At 41.7% G+C, this 26600-nt stretch overlaps 2 protein-coding genes across 2 annotated transcripts; both read left to right on the forward strand.

Annotated features, from left to right (window-relative positions):
- Positions 1 to 208: 208 nt before the first annotated feature.
- cyp1a (cytochrome P450, family 1, subfamily A) lies at positions 209 to 3946 on the forward strand. The gene is made up of 7 exons (XM_083940296.1): positions 209 to 312; positions 733 to 1607; positions 1710 to 1836; positions 1935 to 2024; positions 2229 to 2352; positions 2518 to 2604; positions 2840 to 3946. The coding sequence occupies exons 2-7, from the start codon at positions 768 to 770 to the stop codon at positions 3135 to 3137; spliced, it is 1566 nt and encodes a 521-aa protein (XP_083796422.1). The 5' UTR covers positions 209 to 312; positions 733 to 767; the 3' UTR covers positions 3138 to 3946.
- Positions 3947 to 4195: 249 nt separating this feature from the next.
- Positions 4196 to 25776, forward strand: LOC310947369 (enhancer of mRNA-decapping protein 3-like). Its single transcript, XM_083914159.1, has 7 exons — positions 4196 to 4266; positions 5018 to 5197; positions 6054 to 6250; positions 13886 to 14248; positions 21783 to 21936; positions 23499 to 23716; positions 24530 to 25776. Exons 2-7 carry the CDS (start codon positions 5034 to 5036, stop codon positions 24862 to 24864), a joined length of 1431 nt encoding a protein of 476 aa, XP_083770285.1. The 5' UTR covers positions 4196 to 4266; positions 5018 to 5033; the 3' UTR covers positions 24865 to 25776.
- The last annotated feature ends 824 nt before the right edge of the window (positions 25777 to 26600 follow it).

Here is a 26600-nt window from a genome sequence, read left to right on the forward strand (position 1 = left end):
TTTTTTTTCTTCTTTTAACTATCTTTAATCTCGCACAGGCACGCACACAAATACCACACACACGCACACACCTCCTCTGTACAAACTTCATTCATGACAAACAGAGAGAAAGAGAGAGAGGGAGAGAGAGATTACGTCATGAACAGCAGCCAATGAAGCTGTGGAGCGCACTATAAAGCAGGAGACCATTCTCTGTTTTGGAGACATTAAGAGCCTAAACTCGAACAATAAGTCTACTAAACGATATTCATTACTATCTTGAAAAGTACTTCTGGGATCACAGCATTGTTCCTCCGCTGCAGTTCCACTAAGGTAAGATTATTATGATGCCAGATCGATTTCTAACTGAGCAGGCAGTGTCACAGTGAGAAGAGCAAAGTGCTGAGTTAAAATTATTTTTTGCAAGCATTGCTGTCAGTTAGTATGACTTTGCAGTTGCAGCTTTTAATATACTAATTCATTTTAAACATTGTGTTGCATTTATGGGCTTCCTGTGAGTCATAGTATGGTGGTGATAAACTTTCTTAGCACACTACTTTGCATAGCCTACCGCATGCAAAAAGTAATTTTGTGCATCATGTAAACCCATAGAGTCCAATTAATAACATACACATGTGGTGTGATAGTCTTTGGTTACTTTAAACTTTATGGTGCATGTAGTCAACATGTTGCTCAACACTTCTCCTCCTCCCTGCCTTCACTACTCTCATGCCCCTCCTATTTAATTTCCAGGTTGTGCAGAAGCCAAAAAAAAAGGAGTTGTAATCATGGTGCTAATGATACTACCATTGATTGGATCGGTGTCGGTATCTGAGAGTCTGGTTGCCATGACAACATTGTGTCTGGTCTACTTGATCCTCAAGTTTTTCCACACCGAAATTCCAGAGGGGCTTCGTCGGCTGCCTGGGCCAAAGCCCCTGCCTATCATTGGGAATGTGCTGGAGGTGGGCAGCAAACCTTACCTGAGTCTCACCGCCATGAGCAAGCGCTACGGCAACGTCTTCCAGATCCAGATTGGTATGCGTCCTGTGGTTGTGCTGAGTGGCAATGAAACAGTTCGACAGGCTCTCATCAAGCAAGGGGATGATTTTTCGGGTAGACCTGACCTGTACAGCTTCAGGTTCATCAATGATGGCAAGAGTCTGGCCTTCAGTACAGACAAGGCCGGCGTCTGGCGTGCCCGCAGGAAGCTGGCCTACAGTGCCCTGCGCTCCTTCTCCACTCTGGAGGGCACGACCCCAGAATACTCCTGCGTGCTGGAGGAACACATCTGCAAAGAGGGAGAGTATCTGATCAAACAGCTCAACACTGTCATGAAGGCTGACGGCAGCTTCGACCCCTTCCGCCATATTGTCGTCTCCGTTGCGAATGTAATCTGTGGAATGTGCTTTGGCCGACGCTACAACCACGATGATGAGGAGCTGTTGAGCTTGGTGAACCTCAGTGATGAATTTGGCCAGGTGGTGGGGAGCGGTAACCCCGCAGACTTCATCCCTGCTCTTCAGTTCCTGCCCAGCACAACAATGAAGAAGTTTATGAGGATCAATGCCCGCTTTGTCGACTTTGTGCAAAAGATCGTCAGAGAGCACTACGCCACCTATGACAAGGTACAACACACTACATCATTCATTTAATCCATTCTTCATCCACTTTTTTTTAAAGGAAAAATTAGTATGATTTACTGAGATTGTCTAATCATATCCTTTTAGGACAACATCCGTGACATCACCGACTCCCTCATTGATCACTGCGAGGACAGGAAGCTGGATGAGAACTCCAATATCCAGGTGTCAGATGAGAAGATTGTAGGAATTGTTAATGACCTGTTTGGAGCTGGTAGGTTTCTCTACATATTGAATGATCTGATCAGAAGTGATGGCTCCATTAATAAATAAAAGACAAGTTTCCTCACAGAGTTTGTGTCTCTCTTCTAGGTTTCGACACCATCTCCACTGCCCTATCTTGGTCCGTGATGTACTTAGTGGCCTACCCAGAGATTCAGGAAAGGCTTTATCAAGAACTGAGTAAGTAGAGCTATTTTACACATCTAGCCTATATCACAGGAGAGTTTTCATTCTTGTGTTAAATAATCAGGACACTCTGCTTGATCTCAAATGCTCTTAAATGGTTGACTGTGATTCTTTTATTTTATTTTATATTAAGTAAAATGTAGGACTACTGCGTACTGCAACCTCAGTCCTAAGTCAATGATCTCTTTTTTTTCCCAGAGGACAAAGTGGGTCTGGATCGCACTCCTCTTCTCTCTGATAAACCCAACTTGCCCTTTCTGGAGGCCTTCATCCTGGAGCTCTTTCGCCATTCTTCATTCCTGCCCTTCACTATCCCTCACTGGTGAGGTTAATCCCTTTTAGTTGCACGAGAGTACCATATGTGCCTATGAATCAGGTGTAAATGGCATAGAGACAGAGAACAAAAACATAGCAATCACACCCACAATAATGTGTGACATAAACCTGTTTGTACACAATGGACTAACACTTTGTCCTGCTTTTTCAGCACAACAAAAGACACATCTCTGAATGGCTACTTCATTCCCAAAGACACCTGTGTCTTCATCAATCAGTGGCAGATCAACCATGATTCGTAAGTTATTTTTCTTCTTTTTCTTTTGTTTTTTATTGAAACAGTTAAAAATGAAGGAGCTTCCCCATACAGCCAGTAGAGAGAGAGCTCTGTTTAAGCACAGGAAGTCCTAGCTCGAGGGCAGTCATAAAAGAAGACAATAGCAGCAGTCCTCTAATTGATCATAGACCTGCATTTTTATTGAGGTGGTTATTTTTGCTGCTTATCTTATTTCTTCATTCTCTTCACTTTTTAGTGAGTTGTGGAAAGAGCCGTCTTCTTTTAACCCAGACCGCTTCCTGAGCGCTGATGGCACAGAGGTCAACAAGCTGGAGGGGGAGAAGGTGATGGTTTTTGGCATGGGAAAGCGGCGCTGCATCGGCGAGGTCATTGCACGAAATGAAGTCTACCTCTTCTTGGCAATCATAATCCAGAAGCTGCACTTCCACGCGTTGCCCGACGAGCCCCTGGACATGACTCCAGAATACGGTCTCACAATGAAGCACAAACGCTGCCACCTGAAAGCCACAATGCGAGCGAGGAATGAGCAGTGAAGCTATTTGTAATGTACAATGTATGACGCAGTAAGTCGTATAAGTTGACCCGAACACTGTATGGGTCACAGTCAGGATAACAGTCAGTGAAAGAAACATCTTTCTCAGAATGTAAAGCACTGGATGCCGAATTTGATCGACAGAGTCAATGGCACTGACGCAAATAAGTGAAATGTGCTTTTTGCAGATTGTCAGAGATGTCTAGGTTTGTGTGAACATTTTTCTGTCATGTTGATATACCTGCATATAATTGGTGCTTCTCAGTGAAGTATAAGGAGATACCTGGTTCTCCAGCGTTGTGTAGTGAACTAGGCTGCTCCCATTGAGATGATGTAAAGCACTCAGAGACTAAGTTGTTCAACTTTGGGACACACAGTATGTTTTACTGGATAGGCATTACTATTTAGGCCACTGCAACCTAAATTCTTTTCTTCTGTGACACAGGATTCTGAACTGAAAAGATATTACCTTATGATCCCATTTACACTTGCGAGCTAATTATTTTGATTCCAGTATAATGTGGATGCAAGACACTGAAGCTATTTGTATCCCGAAATGTGATTTTGTGTGTTTATCAAGTTTAATGTATTTTATAAAGTCCTTTTTATGTGTGTCACGTTTGTATATACTTGAGGTGAAAACGTTTTGCTCTGTATCTTTACGAAATATCAGGACACCAAAAAGAGTTCCAGTGATTTTTGGAATATATAAGTAGGCTATACAATTTTGTATTTCCACATCTAATGTATCAATGATTGTATAAGGGCATGTGATCAGAGCATCCTTTAATCTGCCACACAAATAAAACATGTTGCAATGATCATGAGTTCTCGTTTGCTTTATTTGAAAGTAAATAAAATTCACCCTGATTGTAGTAATATGTGATGGCCATCACATAGGAAGATCATTATGTCGGAATATATAGAAAAAGATAGAGGAAAAATAAAAACAAAATGCACCTAAAAGCGGTTTGCCACCGACATAAAACTGAAGAAAAAAAAGGAGCAAGCACAACAAACCCACGTGGGAGTTAACGGAAGTGACGTCACGTATCAACCAGAAAAACGGCACAAACAACAGCTGGAGCTTTGGTTTTACTTTGACACCTCGTTACTGATTTGTCGACAAGGTATATCTCTCCGTTATCGACTGAATCTATTCGGGTTGAGTAGTAAGATAGTAGGCACTCGTTAAAGTGTGCAACAGCCCGCTTAAGTGAAAAGCAAACAGGGCAGACAGAAGCTAAGCTAATGTTAGCCGTCCAGCTAGCCACTTCAGCTAAATGTTGTCATATTTTCCCGATACTTCTTTGAGCACTGTTGTAGTCCTGATATAGTATTTTAGTAGGAGCAGCCCCACAGTTTTTAACAGTCAACTGTTAATGTTAACTGTTAGCGTGAGCTCATATAGTTTGCTCAAAGCTAACGTTAACTTACGTAAGTAACAGGCTTTTCCCAAAGTCTTTTAATGTTATTGTGCTGTGGAACAAACGGTTGATAGAGAAAACAATCTACATATTTGCACAATTAAGGACTATTTACAAATATAGATATGCTCTACTAGTCATTTGGGATTCTACCAATTTTATTACGGTATATGTACTATATATTTCTTTTTTTTATTTTGTCTTAACTTTTTTTCTTTGAATACTATTTGTGCGGTCAGTTCTGCTTGTCTTACCATTGTATTATATCGTTATGTGTTTTGTGTCTACTATCTGCATGTATTAATAAAAACAAAAGTACAGATTAATCGGTTATGGACATAATGGTTATTTACAGCCCTAGTCCTCTATGGTAGCTACAGCCCTGGCTAAGATATACATAAAGTAACTGTTACGCCTGCTATTGGTTGTTGTTTCTCCTGTTTATGTTTCACAGGATCACAGTGAACAGAATGGCCACAGACTGGTTGGGGAGTGTTGTGTCTATAAACTGTGGGCTGACGTTGGGAGTTTATCAGGGAGAAGTGTCATCTGTTGATCACCCCAGCCAGACCATCTCACTGAAACAGCCCTATCACAATGGGGTCAGATGTTCTCTTCCCGAAGTCACCTTCAGGTGAGAAAGGAGGCGGATGCTGACACATTTTCTTTCATCGCACATCAACAGGAAATGCACCGATTTAACCTATTAATTTCAAGCAATGTTGAAGGCTCTATGAGTAGTCTTGTATTTCATCCTCCTCCTTCATGAAAAAAGCCACGAATAAGGTTTGTTATAATTATTACCACCACTAAGGAGATTATTTTTTTTGTTTAAAGGTCTAAATGGCATTGATGAATTTAGATTCAATTTAGAGAATGCAACTTGGTGATGGTATGTAAATAAAACCATTATCCCTTTAAAGATGGGTTAAGGCATATCCGTGCATTTTTTTACATGATGAGCTACACAGGCTGTATCTAATTGTTTTATGTTTTGGCATGCCGACTGAAAATAAATATCTAAAAATCAAAGTGTAGAGATGTGGTACTTTTCAAAATGAAGTTGGAAGCTGTAGTCGTTTGATGTTTTATTTGATTACATGTCTGTTAAGTCACTATCTATGCCAAAGGAGGCCACACAATGGTGATTGAGTCTTCTGATGAAAGTATTTATAAATTGCCCTCAGCGCCACAGCGTGACTTAAAAAACCTTCGGCTTAGAGCAGATAAGCGCCCAATGCCACTCAAAGAGGACAGTTGATACGATGGTTGCCTACCAAGAATAAAAAAAGTCCTAACTGGCAACGCTCATCTGGGCATCTTTCATAAAAAATGCATCTTTTCATACAATTATAAAAACTTAAATCGAAACTATAAGCACAATTCCATTTTTTTCATTCAAATAGAAATTAGAAATTGAACTGGACTGTAATCTTAAGAAATGCCACTTTAAGGGCCAAGTAAGTTCAGTCATTTCTTTTCTTTTCTAGTGCCATGGATATCATGGAGTTGAAGTTCCTAGATATCCAGAATACAGTCAACAAGCCCAGCTCCGGTCAGGGAGCTTCAACAGAAGCCAACCTCATCCCTTCAGGACGCCGTGGCCAGAGTAACAGAGTCCCTCAGCCTCATGTAACAAGCAGCAGCTCTCATTCCAGCTCCGCTCCAGTCACCATCTTACGCAGAGGTAAATAACTGGGCGACCTGGGGTTTAATCCCCCTTAGTTAATTATATTTGATAGACAATAGTAAAAGAATAAAGACATCCTTTAGAGTTTGATAATGCATGATAATTACTGAGGTTGTAGAATTTCATGTTGTATAAATCTTTAGGTCCAGATAGCAGGTCAACAGTAATGTTTGATGCCACATAGAACAAATACCACATTTAGACACCCAGACCTTGATGAACACCATAGAAAAATCCATGCTGTGATCAGGCATCAAACACTTTTGACATTTTTAAGATTTCTGCAGTAATCGCAGTAGCATTTTTCACTGATTGGATGGTGAGCACTTCTGTTCTGGAAACTGTTCAGAAACCCTCTTACTGTCAATATACACAGGAAAGCCATCCGTCCTCTGAACACTCACATTCTGTAGTTGTAAAGTTTCATGAGGCTGTGATTGTCCTAGAGGTCACAACAGCTCATTTTTTACAGTAAGGTCAAGTTTAAAAAATGCTCTCACGACAATGAAATGGATACTATGGGGACGTACATCATCACACATAAATATATACTGTTGTTGGGCTCATTGAATGAAACAAGACTCAAAGCTTTCCAGTCAGAACTAATTTATGTAATTCAAGGCTGTTTGGTTTACTGTTAACTATTTAGTCAGTATGCAGGAATATTAAAATACTCAATTTTAGAATAGGCAAAAATTAGACAACAGGATTAAGTTGTTTGATATTTGCTGTGTAATTACCATATTTTGATGTTCTAATGAGTAAGGAATACACATACAGTAGTTTGCGAACAGCATCCACAGGAGATTACAGAGTCAGGTTTTTCACTGAAGCCTTTGACACTCAACACTACAAATAAACAGGTGAACATTGTCCAAGGAGAGCATTATTGTGCAGTGGTAGATACTAGAAGATAGACAAGTTATTTTCACGAATGTTCCAAAATAAGAATAGAGTTTGACGTATCATTTCAAAGTTTAGGAAAGCCCAGTTTATCTAAAGATTTTGCTTATTCACCGTGAAGCTACATTTCATACTTTGTGATTCATAGAACTATTGTTGTAAAGGTCATATTTTGGGAGTCATGTATTACATTACAAGAATTTACAGTAACAGTTATAACCATGAAGTACTCCTCTGTTGAGGAACAGAAGATAGATAGATATTGTTCAGTGACTGAAAGGAAACTTTACACACAGCAGTGTCACATATTTCCCAACTGCTTTTATAATTGCCCGAAAGTTGCAACTGGAGATGGGCTGGAAATGCAGTCACTCAACATGACTGTTTCTGATTGTACAACAGATATGTGTGACGTCCTCTGGTCTACAATAGGGAAGAAGTCAAATGATTAATCAGATGTCAGATGATTACACTGTCTGGGAAGTCCAAAATAACTTTTCCTATATATATGCAATCTATCACAATACTCGAGTGCCACTAAAAGAACGATGCTTCATGCACACAGGCTTTTTGTGGTTGGTAGTGTTGATAAGCAGGTGCCAAGTGTGTTACAGTCCTTAATGATCAGGGTCAACTTGGGACCACAGCTCCTCGTTGGTAGATGTCGAGAGTCATTTGAAATTGTATTATGAGTCATATGTAGCTGTGACTCACAGAATTGCTGCATCATGTATTGCTATTGATATTTTGTAGCCCTGCCCCTTTCCAGATGTCTTTGAGGCTGTGTCCAAGCTGTTAAAAATAGCTCATTATAAAACATTTAAATTTTGTTGTAGTTTGACTTTTATGGCAGCAAAATTTTATATCCATTATTTCCACTTCACAGTTCCACGCGACTCAACTCACTTTTCTCTTTATCCACTGTGGGTAGTATAGGCAGGATTCTCAGCTAATCGCCATGTGATGCTGCATGAAACTGCTGCAACAGTGTCTACATTATGTCAATTTTATGGCGTAGTGTACGGGGTAATTTTGCATGCTGCCATTTTTTAGAATCTGTTGCGACTGAATATTAGAATTGCGGTCACTATTAGCCAGGAGCTTGGCTATTTAATGATAGTGGGTTTGTGCAGGATATCCTGCGTCGCACTAGTGATGATTCTCCCTGACCAATCTAGCCTGATATCAGACAAAATTGTCAACTAGTTACACTTTGTTTCCATCAGTCAACTCTGTGGAGTGAGCAGATTCTAAGGTCTGGACCCAGACTAATTAAGGGTCTGTATTGTTTTATCTCCACCTTCTTGTATCGGCTCAGCTGCCTTTCGAACCTCGACCGAGGTGGTGCCAAGAAAAAAGTACCAGGCAGTCTGCTACACACAACTATTGTCAGTGGAAAACCAAATAAGAGCAGGTACAGTAGCCATGTCGTACCATGCAGTAGAAATGCAGCAGAGGTGGGGAACTCGAGTAACATGACTTGACTCAACTTAACTCAAAACATACCTGGCGAGTGATTGGATGAATATTCTGTCCGTCAAACTCTTTCCAAAGTCAATCAGGATAAGAGAAGAAAACATCTTTTCAATTGAAAAAAAGCCTTCAGTGTCGTTCTGTTCTCTCAAGTTCTGATATAACTGATACTATTGCAGCATGTAAACTAACCTCTCACCCCTTCCTCAGCTGCCAGTAGCTCCTAACAGGACACTGGTTGGCTGGCTAACTTTTGATCTGAACACAAACACATTACTTAGAGCCTGACAAGATGGATTTTCGGGTGACATGTGGATGTGATTCCCACATGATTTCATGTTATTGCAAGAATTTGGCCACTTTCCATGGTAACAGCAAAACAGCAGCAAAGGTATAAGTAGGCTGTGACAGTTTATGTTAATGTTGAAAATAAAACTCAACTTTTCATAACTATAATGATAATCTAATATGACTTGCGTGACTTATAGCAGGGACTCAACTTGACCTGGCTAGATTCAGAAGACTTGAAGGTGAAGACTAGAAGTTTGCTTATGACTGATCCCACCTCTAGTGTTAAGTTAATTAAAATGAACCCCTTAAAAAATACAAATAAAAAAAATATGATAAATTGTCGGGGCACTTCTGCTATCACATGTCTCAGGCACACGTCGATAGAGAAATGCACATTTGCATTCTCCCAAGTTGTACATGAGAAACATCAGAATGTGTTACTTAACCTTCCTGATTAGATAAAGGCTAAAAACAGCCTTTCCTCTTGTTAACATCTAGTCAGCAGGAAGTCTGCTTGGACAGCTCTTTGGCCTCTGCCAGAATCAGTTAAAGTCAGTTCACTTTCACACTCAGGATCACCAAACAATGGAGAAGTCAGAGGTCAATAGAATTGGCTAATGGACACAGTGTAATACTCATCAGTAGTGGTAGTAAAAATGACCTCTGCCTTGGTGCTTTTCCTGTGCATTGAAGATATAGCTAGCAGAAAAAGAAGCCAGTCTTTTTTTCCCAAACGACAAACAGTCTGCAGTTTTTTGGTTTTTGTCAGCAAGACTTGTTGACCCAGCTCTGTTCCTACTCCCTGTGTGTCACTCGTTCCTATTCAGAAGCTCTCTTACTTTCACTCCCCCCTAAGATTCCCATAGCGTGCTAAAGGCTTGTACCAAAGTTCCTCTTTACAATATGTGTGTGACTAAGATCAATAAACATTCCCCCTCCCTCTCCGTGTCTGCTCCTAAAGAGAAGGTTATGCAAAGCCTGGCTTTCGTGCCTCCGTGCCCTCTTGTCCTCTCTCTCTCTCTCTCACTCCACATCTCCTCTAACTCCCTTGTTCCTGCTCAGCACAGGAAACCAGCAACCCCAGCCCCCCTCCCGACAGGAAGCCATGTTGTCCCAATGTGCTCGGAAGGCCAAAGCGATATCAATTGTGGAAGCAATGTTTACCTTTGAGTTTTTATTTTAATCTCCAGCTCTCAGGCTGATGGCCAGGGAGCTAATGCCCAAATTACATGGGGCCAAAGTGCTGAGTGGCTTGGGCAGGGCTGGTCCTTTCACACGCAATGCCATGCTCCCAAGAAGCCCCCGGCCACAAAGAAGAGAAAGCAGGGTGGGCTGTTGCTTATACAAGATCATGGCTTCCAGAAATAGTTTCTAAATATCTGCCATTTATCTTTCTGGGAGAGTAGGATGGGAATTTAGAAAGTGCTTTTGTGAATGATGCAGAGTTGAATTCCATCCGATCCAAACAGATCTCATTAAAAGGGAATTTTGCAAGAGGACCTCCAGACTCTGCTCTTATGAAAGCTGTTCCCATAACCCGCATGCTACCTCTGTATATGGAGTTAAATTGTGTGCAGCTTAGTCTTTTCCCACAAATCCCTGCTTCAGGTTTCTTTTAAACCGCTGCAGTCTTCTACAAAACGTTGTGCCGTTCGTGTTTTGTTTAGCTTCACACTCATGCAAGCGCTTCCCAGTGTGACTACCGACTTGCACCATTTACCACACAGCAACTCCTGTGTTTTAGTGTGTTTGAAGTGCCTTGCTCGCAGGCACACAGTTACTGAGGCAGCTGGCATTGCAGATTCATGTTTCCTTTTTAAGATTTTCCCAGCTTGTTCAGTCATTCAAACCGGCAACAAGCACATTTCTTATATACAGTTGTGTTAGCAGTAGAGCAGGATTTAGAAAAATCCATTAAAATTGATTTTCAGTTGAACGATCCAATATTCATTCATCCATCCATCTTCAACCGCTTGCCCCTGTCGGGGGCGCGGGGGGGCTGGAGCCGATCCCAGCTGACATCGGGCGTGAGGCGGGGTACACCCTAGACAGGACGCCAGTTTATCGCAGGGCACATAGAGACGAGCGGAGACAGACACCCACACACACTCACACCTACGGGCAATTTAGAGTCATCATTGAACCTAACACAGGCATGTCTTTGGACTGTGGGAGGAAACCGGAGAACCTGGAGAAAACCCACACAGACACAGGGAGAACAATGATTCATAAAAATCCACAGATTGATCTTTTAACCCTAAGAGACCCATGGGACTGCCAGCAATCTTGGCCGATATTTAAAGGCTGTAGTGGGCTCTGTCTTAATGATAGTGTGAGGATATTGGCATCCTATGAAATTAGACGTCGACACATCCACTGGTACCAACTACGGATACTTTTTGGGAAGGGGGTTAAATCACACTCAAGGGTAGGCTAAATTTTGATGAGGGAAAATCTGGCCCTCTGCACTAAAGAAATACTAAAGAAAGTTGCACTTTATTGTTTAGACTGCTGTAGTGTGTTCATGTAACAGAACTGCTTTGGGGACAATTAATATTTTAATAATGCACCAAGTTAGAGGTTCCTTGTTTAAGTTATAGCGTTAGCTCTCAGAGAATCTCTTTCATATTCAAGCAAAATTGCTTTTGTAACGCAAATATCCCTAATTGAATCGATACTGGACAAAATCAAATCAAATTGGAACCTTGTGAATCTGAACCGTATTGGTTCGGGAAATCAGCATGGATACCAAGCTCTAGTTAATGCTCAGTTTTTTCAGCTCTAGTCCAGTAGCTTAGCGTTATTGTTCTCCTCCCTCCACCAGCTCTCGCTCTATGTTCTTTTCCTTTGGCTGGATGTTACTGACATTAAAGCTATTCTGGAGATGTCTGATTAGTCTTGCATTTGAACACATTCACCCCCTTGTGGCCTGTAGGATTTACCCACTGTCTATCTTCACAGAGATCACTTTAAATAGTAATAATTAATTATGCCCTACTCTGATGCATTGTCACAGTTTAGCACTGCTTTTTAATATGCATGTATTTAACGGTACAATTTGACCCTAAACCCATATTTCAGTTTGAGATAATCCTGGCCTGTGTAGTTGTACTAATTTGTGGTGGTAAGTTTGTTTAAACTGAAATCAGTGAAGCTCACTGTCTGTCTCCCTACTTGTTATTCATTAGCATGTTTGACTTGGAGCTCTGCCCAGATCATTCAGAGCTTTGACTCGTAGCATGACAAAACACTTCCTGGTAAATAAAGACATTGTTGGCTTGTGCTAATAAGGACGGTAGCTTTTATCCCTTTTCACACAGGTGAAGACAATAACCCGCGGCCCTTTTCCTCAACACTTTGGACCAGTCTCCATACTAGAATAATAATACTTATAATAAGTAAATCACTTATGAATACTTAGTAGTACACTTGGGGGTATTAGGCACATTGTTTGTACTTAATATTTTGGAGCGAAAAAATCTGTCCTATCTTCAGTGGTGGTTGTAAGGCCGTATTATGATATTGAGGCAGGTCTCAGGTTAGCTTATAGTTGGTTAGTGGCTTTGTATCAGTACAAATGTACTATGACTGAGCCTCCCAGTGTCTTGCGTGAGAGAGTCCAAAGTACCTTAGCTGTCACAGTGACAGTAGCGTGAGACTGTGCCTCTCTGTCTTCCAGTTAGCGTGAGAGCTCAGCGTGGTTGGGGTTGAAGGCCAGGTTTTTCCAGTTTTTCTTTTTTTTGTTCTCAGTTCATTTCGTTTTTTTTTTTGTTTGTTTGCGCATACATGTATGTAAACTTTATTGAGTACCGCTTAGTCGGCCGTTGTATGTTTTGTGTGTCTGCGGTGTTTTGTTCACAGTCAGTAACTAGTAACTAACCTAGAGAAGATAAGACAAGTACCAAGTCAGAGTCACACAAGATAAAATGAGTTACGAGTATCTAACCAGAATTTGAAACTTGAGTGCAGGAACTTATTGTGTGTGGATTATTACAGCATTTACAACACTTTGATGTATAGTAACACCGCTCATAGCTCCATTCAGAGGTGATTAGGATGTGAGCAGAGCTGAAACATGGGCGTATTTCTTGGTAATATGTGCATTTTGGGTTTGAAATTAAAGTCACAATGGGCCTGTGGTACCCCAAAGCAAAACCTCCTACTCTCTGTCCTGGACCCTCAGTTTATAAGACTTAGTCAAACAATAGGGACCCATATTAACAAATGAGCATTTCTGTAGCTCTCTGAACTGTATTCCAGATTCCGATTCACATACTGTTGTTGGGATATTTCCTCACAAATAATAACATCAGGATGGGAACCCTTTTCACTGTCCATGCCTTTCCATGTTATTACTTTGTGTTCTTGGGTAGTATTAGGTAGTAGCATGTGCAAGGATCAAGCGTAAAGCGTCATCCATGAGATGTAAATATTGCCGTAAAGCAGTTCAGCTGATGGTTTTTCGACACCACAGTTGAAACGATATAGGAAAATATATACAACAGATATTTTTTATATGTTTACTACCATTTTTCATGCTAACATGTTGTAAGTAATGTGGTGCCCAAATGTGTTATGATATTTTTGGGCAACTTCACCAGCCCTTCTCTTTATATAATATCCGTGTACCTTAATCTTCAGTAAAAATGCTGAAGGTGAGTTGCTGGTTATCATTTATACAACTGAATTCATGATTCACTAGTTGAATTTAAGACCAATTATTCCTATCTCTTTTTGATTATATTTTTTAGGTCCCCATTTTGTCTGGAAAGAATAAGCAACATTTTAATAAATATAAATAAATAAAGTGGATAGTATCTCCATTTTCTACAAAAAAACAAAGCAAACGTATTGAACAAACATTCTGTCTTTGTTAAACTGAGTTAATATTAACAATGATAAATTCAGATAAAACATTTTATATGGATTATTGTTGTTCTCAATTTATTTCCCTGTGTTCTCCAGCTCCTACAGGCTCATCTAACGGCCGAGGGGCACCACAGGCCACACAAAAGAAAAACAGCGTGAGGAATGGAGGTGCTGGAGGGCCGATGAGGACAAAGAATGATGAGTGCTTCGGAGGCAGGACTGATGAGAACATTGACACAGACTTCGACTTTGAGGGAAACCTGGCTCTGTTCGACAAAGCCGCCGTCTTCTCCCAGATTGATGGAACGAACAGCCACAGCGACAGAACACAGCATCATAGCACACATGGCGAACAGAAGCCCCTGTCTTACCGCCATGATGAGAATATTCTGGAGGTGAAGCCCGTCATATACCGGCAGATAACAGTGCCCCAGCATGGGGGCAAAGAGTACTGTACCGGTGAGGACAAACACACTTGCATACTCATACAGAACACACAAACACACTTATAGTACATGTAAAGAAGTTAGAGCGTTGTTTATGTTTGAATTACCTCGTGTTAATCTTTATCCCGTAATGTGTTGTTAGTCAATATGGAAGCAACAAATATTGAAACTGTCAGAGAAAAGACAATTGTTGAATCACGTTTTAGGGCAACCAGCTTTCAGCTCAAACCAACAATTTTGTAGCTGATCCTGACATGACTCATGAAGAATTGGGGCTGCTAGTCTGTAAAAATATGTCAAGAATTAGCAAAAAATAGCTGTTGCAGTTTAACAGAGTCAAAGATGACTTCCTTTACACGATAGCTCTGCCGATAGTTTATATATTTCTTATTGTCAGCATAGACCATGACAGTTTTCTGTGTAGTCAAAAGCTGATATAGCTTATTCCTCTGTGCCTAAAAACCAAAAACACATTAAAAAAACAAAACACTGAAGTTTATTTTGAGTCAGTCCTACATACACCGTCCTGCTGCTCTAAATACTCTAAATAATAGAAATAGTCTCAAATAAATGCACCATTTACTCCTAAAGAAATCCGGAGCCCAGCTGTTTTAGAAAATCACTACCCCTATAAAATTGTCTTATTGACCCCTTTTTTTGGTAAGGAAACAGTGGGCTTGGAATTAAGTGCCTCAGACAGTATAGGGAAGTCACGAAGCATTTAGAAGCGGGCTAACGCACTGTTAGTAAATACTTAGATAAACAAACAAATAACAATATATAGGATTTGAGGAAAAAGAAAAAATGCAGGTTCAGTTTGGAGCAGGCCATAAGTCTATGCTATAGGGGCATCCAGTAGCTCACCTGGTCGTGCTCATGTACAGAGGTCAAGGGCGCACTCACACTGTCCTTCCGCACCGCGCCCCGTGCTTTAGGGTACTTGTCCCCCCTCCCTCTCCCCCCGCGCCCCAGCCCCGTTTGTACTCGCACTGCCAAGGCCTCGCGCAAATGCTTCCTGCTGTCCATACGTCATCATGCCGTAACACGTCACACGCATTGATCGCGTGTGTGTGGCTTTGTTTACAAATCTTTCCGTAGACCTCAGAGTTTTTGCGCGTCTTGTCGACTGTTTTTGAATATTTTCATCCGACCAAAATCTGCAGTAAACACTCCACCTCCGCATTACACCAACGTGAACCTTTCACCGCCATTGTTGTTGTTGTTAAATGTCCGCGCATGGTCCGTCCTTCTATTTTCTATGTCCGAACAGGCGCACATACTGCTACCGCCGTAGGGCTCGTGCTCGTACACGTGCGCACGCTCGTGCTCGTACATGTGCAAACGGCTCTACAAAGGCCCACCTCTGTCAGCTGTTATGCGCGGAACGGGTGCACTCACACTGCTTAAACGTACTAGGCTTTAGCTGAAAAACTGGTTTTGGCCCGGTACAGAAGGACAGTGTGAGTGCGCCCCAAGACGTTGCCGCAGCAGCCTGGGTTCAACTCAGACCCACAGTCGTTTGCTGTATATCGCCCTCTCTCTCTTTCTTTCTCCCCTATTTCACATCAATCTTTAGTTGTACTCTCAAATAAAAAGCCCCCAAAGAATAGAAGTGTAGTATCTTATTCTTAGTTGATGCATTGGCCAGAGAAAGGTCACCTTGGGGCAGGCTGCCTGGAATCATATCCTCCTGGAATAGACCCGCAGAGATGATGAACCCGTCCTTTTTCACTCTAGGAACATGGGTGTTACATAACTGGTTAATACAGACATGAGATAAGTAAACGGCATGCTAACACAGGCCCTGGAGAGTCGCCCTGTTGGAACTGGAGTGTGGGTGGTAATGGAGAAAGGGCTGAGTCGTATGGTACATGAGTATGTGTTGTACTACAACCAGAGGGATCAAACTCCACCTTTTCCTGGTCACAAGATAAGGTAGTTTGCAGCTGGCTGATCCAAATATGCTTGAAATCTTTCCCTCTGGTCAGCATGCAAGGTTCTATTTTCAGTATCATCTTTGTCCTGAACAATAATGAGACTAGGATGATTGGAAAAAGACTGTCTATCTGACACAGAGCAGCTCAGCAAGGAGCAGCTGTCTACCATTCAGCAGACAGCTGCCAAGCAGGGCCTTCTTTTCTTACTGTGCAGGCAGATCTGCTTCCCAGGGCTGTCATCATAATCCCCATCCTCTGCACTCTGTAATTAGCATGCCGCCGCACAGCCTTACATAAACAGCACCTCTGAAGCAGGAACAAACCGCAGTGTTCTTGACCTGGAAACTTTGCCAGTAAACAGATAAATCAACAATATGAGAAAGGAGAAAGAAAAACAAAGTCCCTGCCTGTATTTTAGGGTTGCCATAGTGCACAAGCATGGCTGTTTGACAGGCCAGTTTCTATAGACTATTGTTAATTGTAAAGGTTGCAGTCTGTGTAAGTTTAGTTCTGCTATTGTCTTGTGTTCCTGTGGCGTTATTGAGTCCAGCTGTGCAGTGAAACCTCTTCGGCTCAAATAAGCCAGGCCACAACACAAATTGCAACCTAGCCAACTGTCAGCTGGTTTTGCTAGTTTTCTGTTATTTATTTATTAATGCTGTATCATTTTGGAGAGAGCGAGATGAAAAAAGAAATGTTTATCATCTCAAAAGTTTGTGTACATTTTACACTTCACTAAACACTCAACTTCGTTATATATGCTGAACTGCTTCAAGTGCTACATTTGGAGACAATACGAGGTAAAGAGTTTTTTGATAGGCCAAGGTGCAGTCTGAACAATTTGCTGTCTTTGAAGGAAGAAGTGTAGAATTTCTGTCAGTGAGGAGCTTGTTTGCACCATTTTAAAAGGGTCCAGCAACAGCAGCTTTAATGAAATATTCTAAAATTCCATGAGCAGTGGTGTTCACTATGGCTGAACAGACAAATTCAAGAAAGCAAACTTTTGTAACAGAAAATCGAATGAAATACAATATGCTAGTTGTTCTCAAAGCTTTTCAAGCACCCCCTCCCCCCCTTTTTTTTCATTACCCACAGTTGTACTGGTGAAGCCAAGGGCAAGATATGCCTTGTCATATTTTCTTGTCTTTCTTTTGCCAGACGTTTGGTGTAGATTAATTGCCTGATTTAAGTGCACCAGTCCTTCCACAAACTTGTCACTGCTTTGCTAGCAGTGCAGAACCATGCAGCATTCATATTTAGCCTCACCACATCCCCATTTTTAAACTACAGGCCCCCCAAATTGGGAATCACTGCAGTATGCTACATGCAAAAATTATTGTATTATTATTGTTATTGTTTGTTAACACAAAATGATCAATGTTTACCAAATGCTAGTAAAATATGCAAAAAGGATAGGCAACCCCCCCCCCCCCCAAAAAAAAACCCCAAAACAAAACAGTGGTAATCTAAACATTCATTAGCCATTTGACTGGTGGACAAATAAGTGAATTTTTCCCCCTGGCTACATGGTTTTAACCAGTGCCCCATCATCTTTCTACTTTTGCAGATTGCAGGTCAACATAGTTCATCTCTTGCGCTGCACCAGAGAGGAATGAAGCAGCCTCGTCTAACCCTCCCTAACCCAGCAGAAGCCTTAGTCACTCATGGCCCGCATCCAGTCAGCGTGTATTGCTTTCAGTCCCGTCAGTTCCCTTGTCATGCTTGAAGGATTGCTTCCAGCTCAGTTTATTTTAGTGCTGCTGCATACTCATGGCTACCCGGTTTAGCTAGTTGACTGCTGAGTTTTGTTTTCGCACCACATCGAGAGTGGGTGTGTGTGTATTTGTATATAAATCACTGTGTGCGTGTGTGAGAGAGAGTGCCAGGGAGGAGGAGATGGCATGTGCGTGTGGGGCACGGGGAGGTGTGTGTTTTGGTAGCGGCAACTTCAGCCAGAGAGTTATTAAAAAGCGCACCTGGTGGGATGGTTAAAAAGCAATTGCATGCTACTCCCCCTTCCTCGCGCTTGGCACTCAAGGGAACCGTTTGCATGACAAAGGCTGTTGACTTTTCTGTGCTTGTCGCTCACGTGAGGATTGGCATTTGTGTTGCCCACTGAAACAATTTGCCAGTCTGTGTACGGTATCAATAAAATAATAGTGGAAGGGAAGCAGGGCCAAACTAGAGATAAGCAAGAATTTCAGTCAGGCACGGCACGGCTTTCTGTGTTTATATGTAATTGCGTGTCAGTGATTCATGCACACCAAGGAGGCCACCAAGTTGTACCAGGCCAGAGATCTGTAGGAGGCCATTAAGGACTTAACTGCCTCCCAGTAGCTTTATTTATCAAAGGGATCCTGAGCCTTGTAGTTCCCCCCAGCTTCACTTTCATTACCCTTCTAATAAGCCACGGGCAATAGACAGCTAGGGATTAGCAAAGGCTTTTTAAAGGTTTCCACACACTTAAGTTTGTACAGTGATAAAAAGGCTGACTTGTAGTTCTCAAAAAATACACAGAAGACAACAATTCTGGCGAGATTCATAAAAACAAAGGGATTGAAGCATTTTGCTCCAAAGAGAGAAAAACATCTTCACATTTAAAACCAGTGCTTTGGGTCATGTGCTCCATCTCAGGCCTCTTATGGTAAAATTGATTAACCCTTGTGGTAAAGAGGGACTACAACATGCTAGTGCCTCAGAGGGAAGCCAAACACCAATCATCTGCACACGCTGCCCACACTGCTATGACAGAGCTGGAATTAACCACAGAAGTTCCTGAATCTTGTCGTCTCTCCAGTTAGATATTTTTCGTTTGTGTCTTTGTGCAAATGACCCTTCCCCTTCACCCTCGGATGTTTGTTTTCCTCCGGTGATCTGCTATATTCACACATAGGCTAAATGGGACATTATATAAAACTTTGCACTAGGGAGCTAGCAGGGTAAAGACCGTTTGTAGTGCATGTGAGAAGGGGGCTGTACGTGGCTATCCATGAAAGTGTAAGGGCGCATTCACACTGTCCATCCGTACCGTGCCCAAACAGGTTCCACGGGTAAAGCCTAGTTCTTTTGACCAGTGTGAGTGCAACCGCACCACGCCTAGCTGCGGTCAGCTTGCCGGCCACGGACCGTTTGGGAGAGGTGGGATTTTGTAAGCGCGTTTACACATGCATGAGTGTGTGTACGAGCACGAGGCCTACGGTGGAAAAAGACGGAACATGCGCGGACATTTAAAACAATGGTGGCGAAAGGTTCACGTTGGTGTGATGCGGAGGTGGAGTGTTTACTGCAGATTTGGTCGATGAAAATATTCAAAAACAGTCGACAAGACGCACAAGAACTCTGAGTTCTATGGAAAGATTTGTAAACAAAGCGACGCATCGCGATGACGTCAATCAATGCGTGTGACGTGTTACGGCGTGATGACATATGGAAGCAAGTAGCATTTGCGCGAGGCCCAGGCAGTGTGAGTACAAACGGGCCTGGCCCGCGGGGGGAGAGGGAGGGGAGGACAAGTACCCTAAAGCACGGGGCACGGTGCGGAAGGACAGTGTGAGTGCGCCCTAAGAAAAGGAAGATTACTCAGTGTTGTAAGTTGTGTATTGTTTGTTGGTCAATCAAGCACAACCCTGAACCAAACATGTTTGCCATAGTGATAATCTAGCATTTCTTCTGTGTCGCCAAATGGACTTTCTCTACGGCCACAAACCTGTCTGAGTTTGGCCCCTAATGTGAAAAGGGAGGATTGCTGTAGTAGGTGCACTGGATCAGTCGACTTGGGCAATACTGAGAGTTTTCCTTCTTTGATGGAAGTGTTCAATCAAAGAAGTTTGTACATTCCTTAAAAAGCTTTACACAGTTGTATACATAAAAGGCAACTGCAAATCAGTTGTCTGACATATTCAAACTTAAAATTACTGTATGAATTCATTTGGTTGGTTTAAAACAAAGGTTTAAAAAGGCTTTTTGTATCATAGCCACTGGCAGATGAAACTGAATTAAATCCACTGTTTAGCCCAGTCACCGCTATACCTCCCCCATGTTTAGTCCTCTCCAGTCTGTCACCACGGACCGTTGGGATACAGGTGCAGGTGTTCATATATGTACACATATACATGATGTTTGTCCCCTTTTTGTCACGCCAACCTACTGTATGTTTTGACTGAGACAGCAGTCGGTATGGGGGGTCTGGCCCAGTGCAGCCCCATCCCAAAGCTAAGGGTAGGGGATTGGTCAGAAACCACGTAACCGTGCGTGTGAACTCAGGGCCTGTGGGGAATAGGCGTCTCACTCTGGCTGCCTCATGTTTGTCATGTTTTGTAAAAAGCTGCCAATCTTCCCTTTGTTGCCACAGACAGCAGTGACAAACAGGAGAGGAAATGGAGAATCTTGCGTGATGGGAACAAGATCAGGTCATGAGCAGGAGGAAGGGCTTTTCCCTGGGGAATGGGTTCCTGTGTGTTTATCTGTAGACCAACGTTTGTCGTTATCTTAGAGGTCAAGTTTCTGGGTTTCACTTCTACTCCAGCTCCTGTTTTTCAAGGTGCTCTGATGACTGATGAAGATAAATTGCAAAAGGACATAGTGCTTATGAAGACGTATTATAGTTCAGGTCTTATTTGGAAATTTGATACAGGTCAGACCATTCCAATGGATGCAGGAATGCCTGAGAGTACAAATATGTAAATGTATATTCTTAACCATTATGATATCTTCAGCTTTTCAGTTAAATTTTGACAAATATATCCCCAGATTAGATTTCCTTCTAGGGTCACTGCATCGAGGACTTCTAGCCTCTGTACATGTGGCATCCGCTTTAACCACTGAGCCACCAGGTGCTCCAAGACGCCTTTTTAAAGTTCAATAAATCTTCCTTTTTTTTAATTGAAACTCGGAATAGTAGGAGGGAGCAAAAGTAGTATCGGCTCAAGCAAATCGTCTCCAAATATCAATCATAGGTTAAGGCTAATGAAGAAGAAATCAGTATCTGCATCGGCCCTAATAATCCATATCGGTCGATCCCTAGTGAATACAGGCATATTTTTCTGAACATTAAAGCATGTAAACATGTTCTAGTAGAAACCAACCAGTAGACTACATTAACCAAGTAGCCAGACAAGGTTCAGTTTCCTGGTTTTAGCATGGCCCTTAACATGACTTTGATAGTAATAAGATTGTTAATTTTTATTGTCAAAGAGTAATTCTGTTCAGTGCCTTGTGTTGTGCTTAAAGACACTGCATCTTTGACGTTTGCCTGAATGGGAATAGAGATGGGAATTAAGTAAGATTTTATTGATAACAAAAACATTATCAATTCTGATTATTGGTTTGATTCAATCAATTCCCTTATGGATTTCTGATCAAATTTCTATGTTGAAAGAAAGTAGTAAATAAAGCAAGCATAAAGCATTTTATATATATATATATATATATATATATAAAAAAGAAATGCTTAGAGGCATACGATTCAGGTTCCAGTTATCGATTCCCATCCCTAAAAAGGAAGATACTTTTGTCAACCGCGTATGTTACTGTGTATGTTCTGTTGCAATAGATGTGCGAAAGTGTAGAACAGCAAAAACATGCTATCCATCACATGTTTTATCTCTAAAGATTCAGGTCTGGTGGTTCCCAGTGTGCCCTATGAGCTTCATAAGCGTCTTCTAGCAGCCGCAGAGCGTTGGGGCCTGTCTCTTGAGCGCAGGCTGGAGACGATCGGAGTTTGTTCCAGTCAGATGGCTCTCACTCTGCTGGGCGGACCAAACAGGTAAAGAATACCGCTCTGTTATAATGGGGCAGCGTACCAATGTCTGATAAGTGTGTAAAAGAATGAAGTAAGTCCGTTCCTGAATAGAGCCACTGGCATTTCTACAATGAATAGAAGAATACTCAGCAATGTGCCAAACATCCTTGTCTGAGTAGTTATACAATCATTAAAGCAGGTCTGTCCAACTTGTTGTTTTCATGTCATGTTTACCAGTAACCAGGGAAATCATCTTTACTATCATGTCTCTACATAAGTGACACGGTGTTAACCTTGACCCCCCTCAGGGATTATTTTCTTATGAAAGCACTACAGCGAGCAGTCACACTGCAGGTCAAGAACATCCTAATAGAGTGAAGCCGCCCTGTTTGGTATTGTTTACCTTTATGAGTGGTGTAGTCTTAGTGAGATCAAGCGGCCGCAGCACAGAGGCTTATATAACAAACAGGTTTATTGTCTCAGATCCTTTTATAAATTAAGCACTGTTGTGTGTCTCAAGTTTACACTGGAACTACTGTGATCTTAGATCAAGTGTAATTTTGTTTTGTACCAGAATTAAAGACACTACAGTGGTGTTCCACTATTTCCTTATTCCCTGTCAAGTCATTTCAGTCATACTCATATGGTGTACACATACTTGGGCCTTAAATCCCGCTTTGTATACTTTTCTTGCTTTTCTGCCCAATAATTTAAAAAACCCCAAGCGCACATTTTAAAACAGTTTATAAATAAGATGTTTTACTACAAAATAAAGCAGATATAATAAATAATAGATGGAGGTTAGTTAACTCTCATCAGATGAGTTAAATGTGTTGCATGGCTAGCAATTGTAAATAGCAGAACAATTGGATCTTTTCTTTTTCTGTCAAATTCAGTACATAAATAGCCTCATAATTTTTACAAAAAATGTCTTCCTCCACGTTTTCTGTATTTTTGGGATTGCTGTAACTAAGAAAGATTATTTATCTAAGGTAGATCAATAATCCTAGCTGCACAAAAGTAAGCAGTGACTTTCATAGGCTGTGGAGATTTGGGGAGGAAAATAAGCAGCCAATTAAAAACGATTCAAACTGCACCACACTACCACGGACGTGTTAAACATTGCAGATTCTCTAATTTTTACTAACACTAGCTTTGTTACTGTTGGGCATGTTTAGCCTGAGTCCAGACCCTAGAATCGTTCCAATCCACAGAGTTGAATGGAAATTGTGTGTAACTAGTTTACAGTTCTGTCTGATATCAGGCAATGCCATGTTTGTTAATGTTTTCTAAAAAAGGCTTTTAAAGGTTGATTGTATCTCTGCCCCATCTGATATAGATGGGGGATGGGCCAGGAATGTGTTTGAAGCAATTGTACATGTAGTGTTTTCAGCCTACTTGTAGGTAGCTCTTTTTATTGTTACATATATGTCGTAAAATGATTGAGACTGTGTTAGGTTTGGATATCAGCCAGTTAGCATGGTGGATATGATGCAATGACATATTTATTGTTTAACTTATGAATACTACAGTGGTTGTACTTTGCTGGTAGAGTAATCTCTTGGTCATCTCTTGAATGTCCCCAGACTTACCCCAAAAAATGTCCATCAGAGGCCCACTGTGGTCCTTCTGTGTGGACCACACATCCAGGGAGCCCAGGGCATCAGCTGTGGTAGACACTTGGCCAACCACGAAGTGGAGGTCATCCTGTTCCTGCCCAATTTTGTCAAGATGCAGGAGTCGGTCACCAGCGAGGTCCAGCTCTACAGCAGGACAGGCAGCAAGCAAGTGGCCATCGTCCAAGGTAGAACACACCAACAGAGAGTGTTTAGATGATTAAATCCCTTACCAGTGACACTGTTGGAAAAGGCTGTGTAAAATGTATGGGCTTATCTGTGTCCAAAGTGATGGTAATAAAGGTAAACAGGATTCAGAATGTCAGGATCCGTTTATGTTGTCTTGCTGGAACAGACCAGCACAGATAAATGTTGCCCTCTGGTGGAGCATTAACAATTAACCCCCTGAGACCCACATAGACCCATTTTTGGTGTTTCTTTTTTTGGGGGGGGTTTAGGTGGAAGATGGCAAATGGCAAATCAGCAGTAGATGTCACACAGAAGTGTAAACTTGGAACCTGAAGATTGATTTGAGATGCAGCTCAGCACTGTGTCAAGTTCTTCTAGTCATAAATCTGTAATAATTATTTTGTTTTGGTTAGGCGCCTATTCAGTTTTGAAAGTAAAGAGTGTATAAGGGTTTAGATTTAGATAATGAAGTATATGATCCCCATTCCCACGCTCATGCCAGTTTTCCCTTTGGAGCGTTGTTGAGCCACTATCCTGAAAAACTAGCCGAAAACCCCCAAAAAGCTACAGTCTCTTACAGACAGTCATATTGGCCGCCAACGCTCCCACGGGTCTCAGGGTTATGGCACATTGTTCCATTTTTGATGATAATTTATGACTTCACACATTTAAAATTCTGGTAGACTGTAAAGATTTCAGAGTGTTTCCTGGTTTCAGTTTTTCACTGGATGTCATGAACCAAAAATGTATTCTCTCGTGATTTTTTGAGGCACCTTTGAAACACTGCATTCACCCCCTTGACTCTGTCCCAGACCTGCCTGCGAGCCCAGTCGACCTGGTTATCAACTGCCTGGATTGCCACGAGAACCCACTGCTGAGGGAGCAGTCCTGGTACCAGTCAGTTGCTGACTGGGCCAACCAGAACCGTGCTCCAGTCCTAAGCATCGATCCTGCAGTCAGTGGTCAGCATCAGACCGTTGAGGCAAAGTGGACCCTCTCTTTGGGCCTTCCACTACCTTTAGCCGAGGCGGAGAGCAGGGTCTACCTCTGTGACCTTGGCATCCCTAAGCTGGTCTTCCAGGAAGTTGGAATCAGCTACCACTCACCCTTTGGATGTAAATTTGTCATTCCTCTGCACACAGCATAACAGAGCACCCACTGACATGGTACTTAAATGGACAATAAGAGGGAGTTGTCTGCTTTTCCACAGTGGGCGAGGTACCATTGTGTATGTGGCAATTGAAAGCAACCATATGAATGAAACAATATTTTGTCACAGTGTGTATACAACGTGATGACACGTCTGAAAGCATATGGTGTAGGTCTTTTCTCTCACCCTGTCAGAAAGCTCCCGGGGGTTGCCGCATGTTGCGTGCAACACCGCTTTGTTATTGAGAGGGAAAGGTTTCCTGTTCTTTGGGGTGTTTTGATAAGGGCTCTGTTGCGATGTGAATATGTTTACAAAATGCTGACCACTGTGAGTCTATCTATGACCTCTGATCCTGTGACCAGTCACAGCAGCAGAGACACAGTTCCTGTTTCCTCCTTTAGATTGCAGGTTGGCGTCTGGTCCTGACCCTGCGTACGGCTCAGTCTAAAGCCGTCTGCCAACCCAAACCTGCCATTCATCTGGCCAACAGTTGTCCCTGTCCATTGTCTTTCAATTGAATGCAATTTTGTACTCACTCAAATGGGTGTGTTGTGTCTAAATGGTTGTAACACGTTTCATCGAAGAGGGGATATTACACAGAATTTATTTTTGTATTATTTGTATTTATTTTTGGAATACATCTCAGGAACAATGAATAAACAAAGTAAAAACTTTATATTTGCATTTACATTACATACGATAGCACTCTTTCCACACTGTTGGGTGTCTTTTTAGTTTATAACCACTGACACAGAAAATGAAAAGTGGTAGCAGGCAACCCTTAGGATTAGCTTTCTGTATTTCTGAAGTCGTGCAGATTAGACAGGATTTTGAAGCACACATTCCAAGGACCAAAAACATCTTGGACCACGTTAAGCTCTAGGGATTATAGCTTGTTCGGAATAGTGAAACCTAATTATTATTTTCCATTTTGACACATACGATTCAGACTCCTTCAGTGAAATTACCTCTTCCTCTCTCTTGGTCAGCATAGACTGGCAGCTAAAAAAATAAATAAAAAATACAGTACTTAAAAAAACTGTAGTCATAAATTATACATAAGAGACTGGTGGTCTTCTCAGGGTTCTTCTACACTTTGATGTAATGAATCATTTAATGCAATTCACCAAACAGCAGTCTCTGAACTGAATCTGTGATGGAGGGGTGATGCATTTAGTTTTAAGAAATAGCCATGGCTGTTCTGGCAAAAATAGTAAGAAAGAACAGAGTTATTCAATTGACAACTTCTCAAGAAATCTGTGAATTATACTTCTCATCTCCTGAGAGCTTGTCTAAACTGGAAACAGCCCAGACCAAGGCATGCAATGGGGTAGAGTAGATGAAGTCAGATATCTGAATATATTCCTGTGCTTTCTCAGAACAGATATTCTCACCTCCCCATTGCAGCAAAGACTAAATGAAACACTTAACGAAAAGCAATCATGTTTAAACACACTCTTTGCAAATTTGATGGGGGAGAAGTCTCATCTTGTGTCACATCTTGATTTGTGCGGGGGGAAAAAAGGGAAAACATTACAATAACAAAACGAGGTCAATTTATTGCTGATATGTTTGTATGTCACATTTTTCAGGAGTGTAGTTAACTTTGGAAATTCTTGTAAATGTTTTGTACCTGAGGTTTTGACTAATTTATTGCCGGACTGCCTAGTTATTTCTAACAGAGACACTGAGATCTTAGTAAAAAAGCCTGTTAAAGCTATAGCCAATGGAGA

The sequence above is a fragment of the Echiichthys vipera genome (genome assembly GCF_963691815.1).
Source record: "Echiichthys vipera genome assembly, chromosome: 1".
Lineage (NCBI taxonomy): Eukaryota > Metazoa > Chordata > Actinopteri > Perciformes > Trachinidae > Echiichthys > Echiichthys vipera.

Coding starts and splice junctions, on each gene's coding strand:
- cyp1a (XM_083940296.1), top strand. CDS start 768: ATGGTGCTAATGATACTACCATTGATTGGATCGGTGTCGGTATCTGAG. Junction 2,025..2,228: donor AAGGCTTTATCAAGAACTGA/GTAAGTAGAGCT, acceptor TTTTTTTCCCAG/AGGACAAAGTGGGTCTGGAT. Junction 2,605..2,839: donor TGGCAGATCAACCATGATTC/GTAAGTTATTTT, acceptor TTCACTTTTTAG/TGAGTTGTGGAAAGAGCCGT.
- LOC310947369 (XM_083914159.1), top strand. CDS start 5,034: ATGGCCACAGACTGGTTGGGGAGTGTTGTGTCTATAAACTGTGGGCTG. Junction 14,249..21,782: donor GGGCAAAGAGTACTGTACCG/GTGAGGACAAAC, acceptor TTATCTCTAAAG/ATTCAGGTCTGGTGGTTCCC. Junction 21,937..23,498: donor CTGCTGGGCGGACCAAACAG/GTAAAGAATACC, acceptor GAATGTCCCCAG/ACTTACCCCAAAAAATGTCC.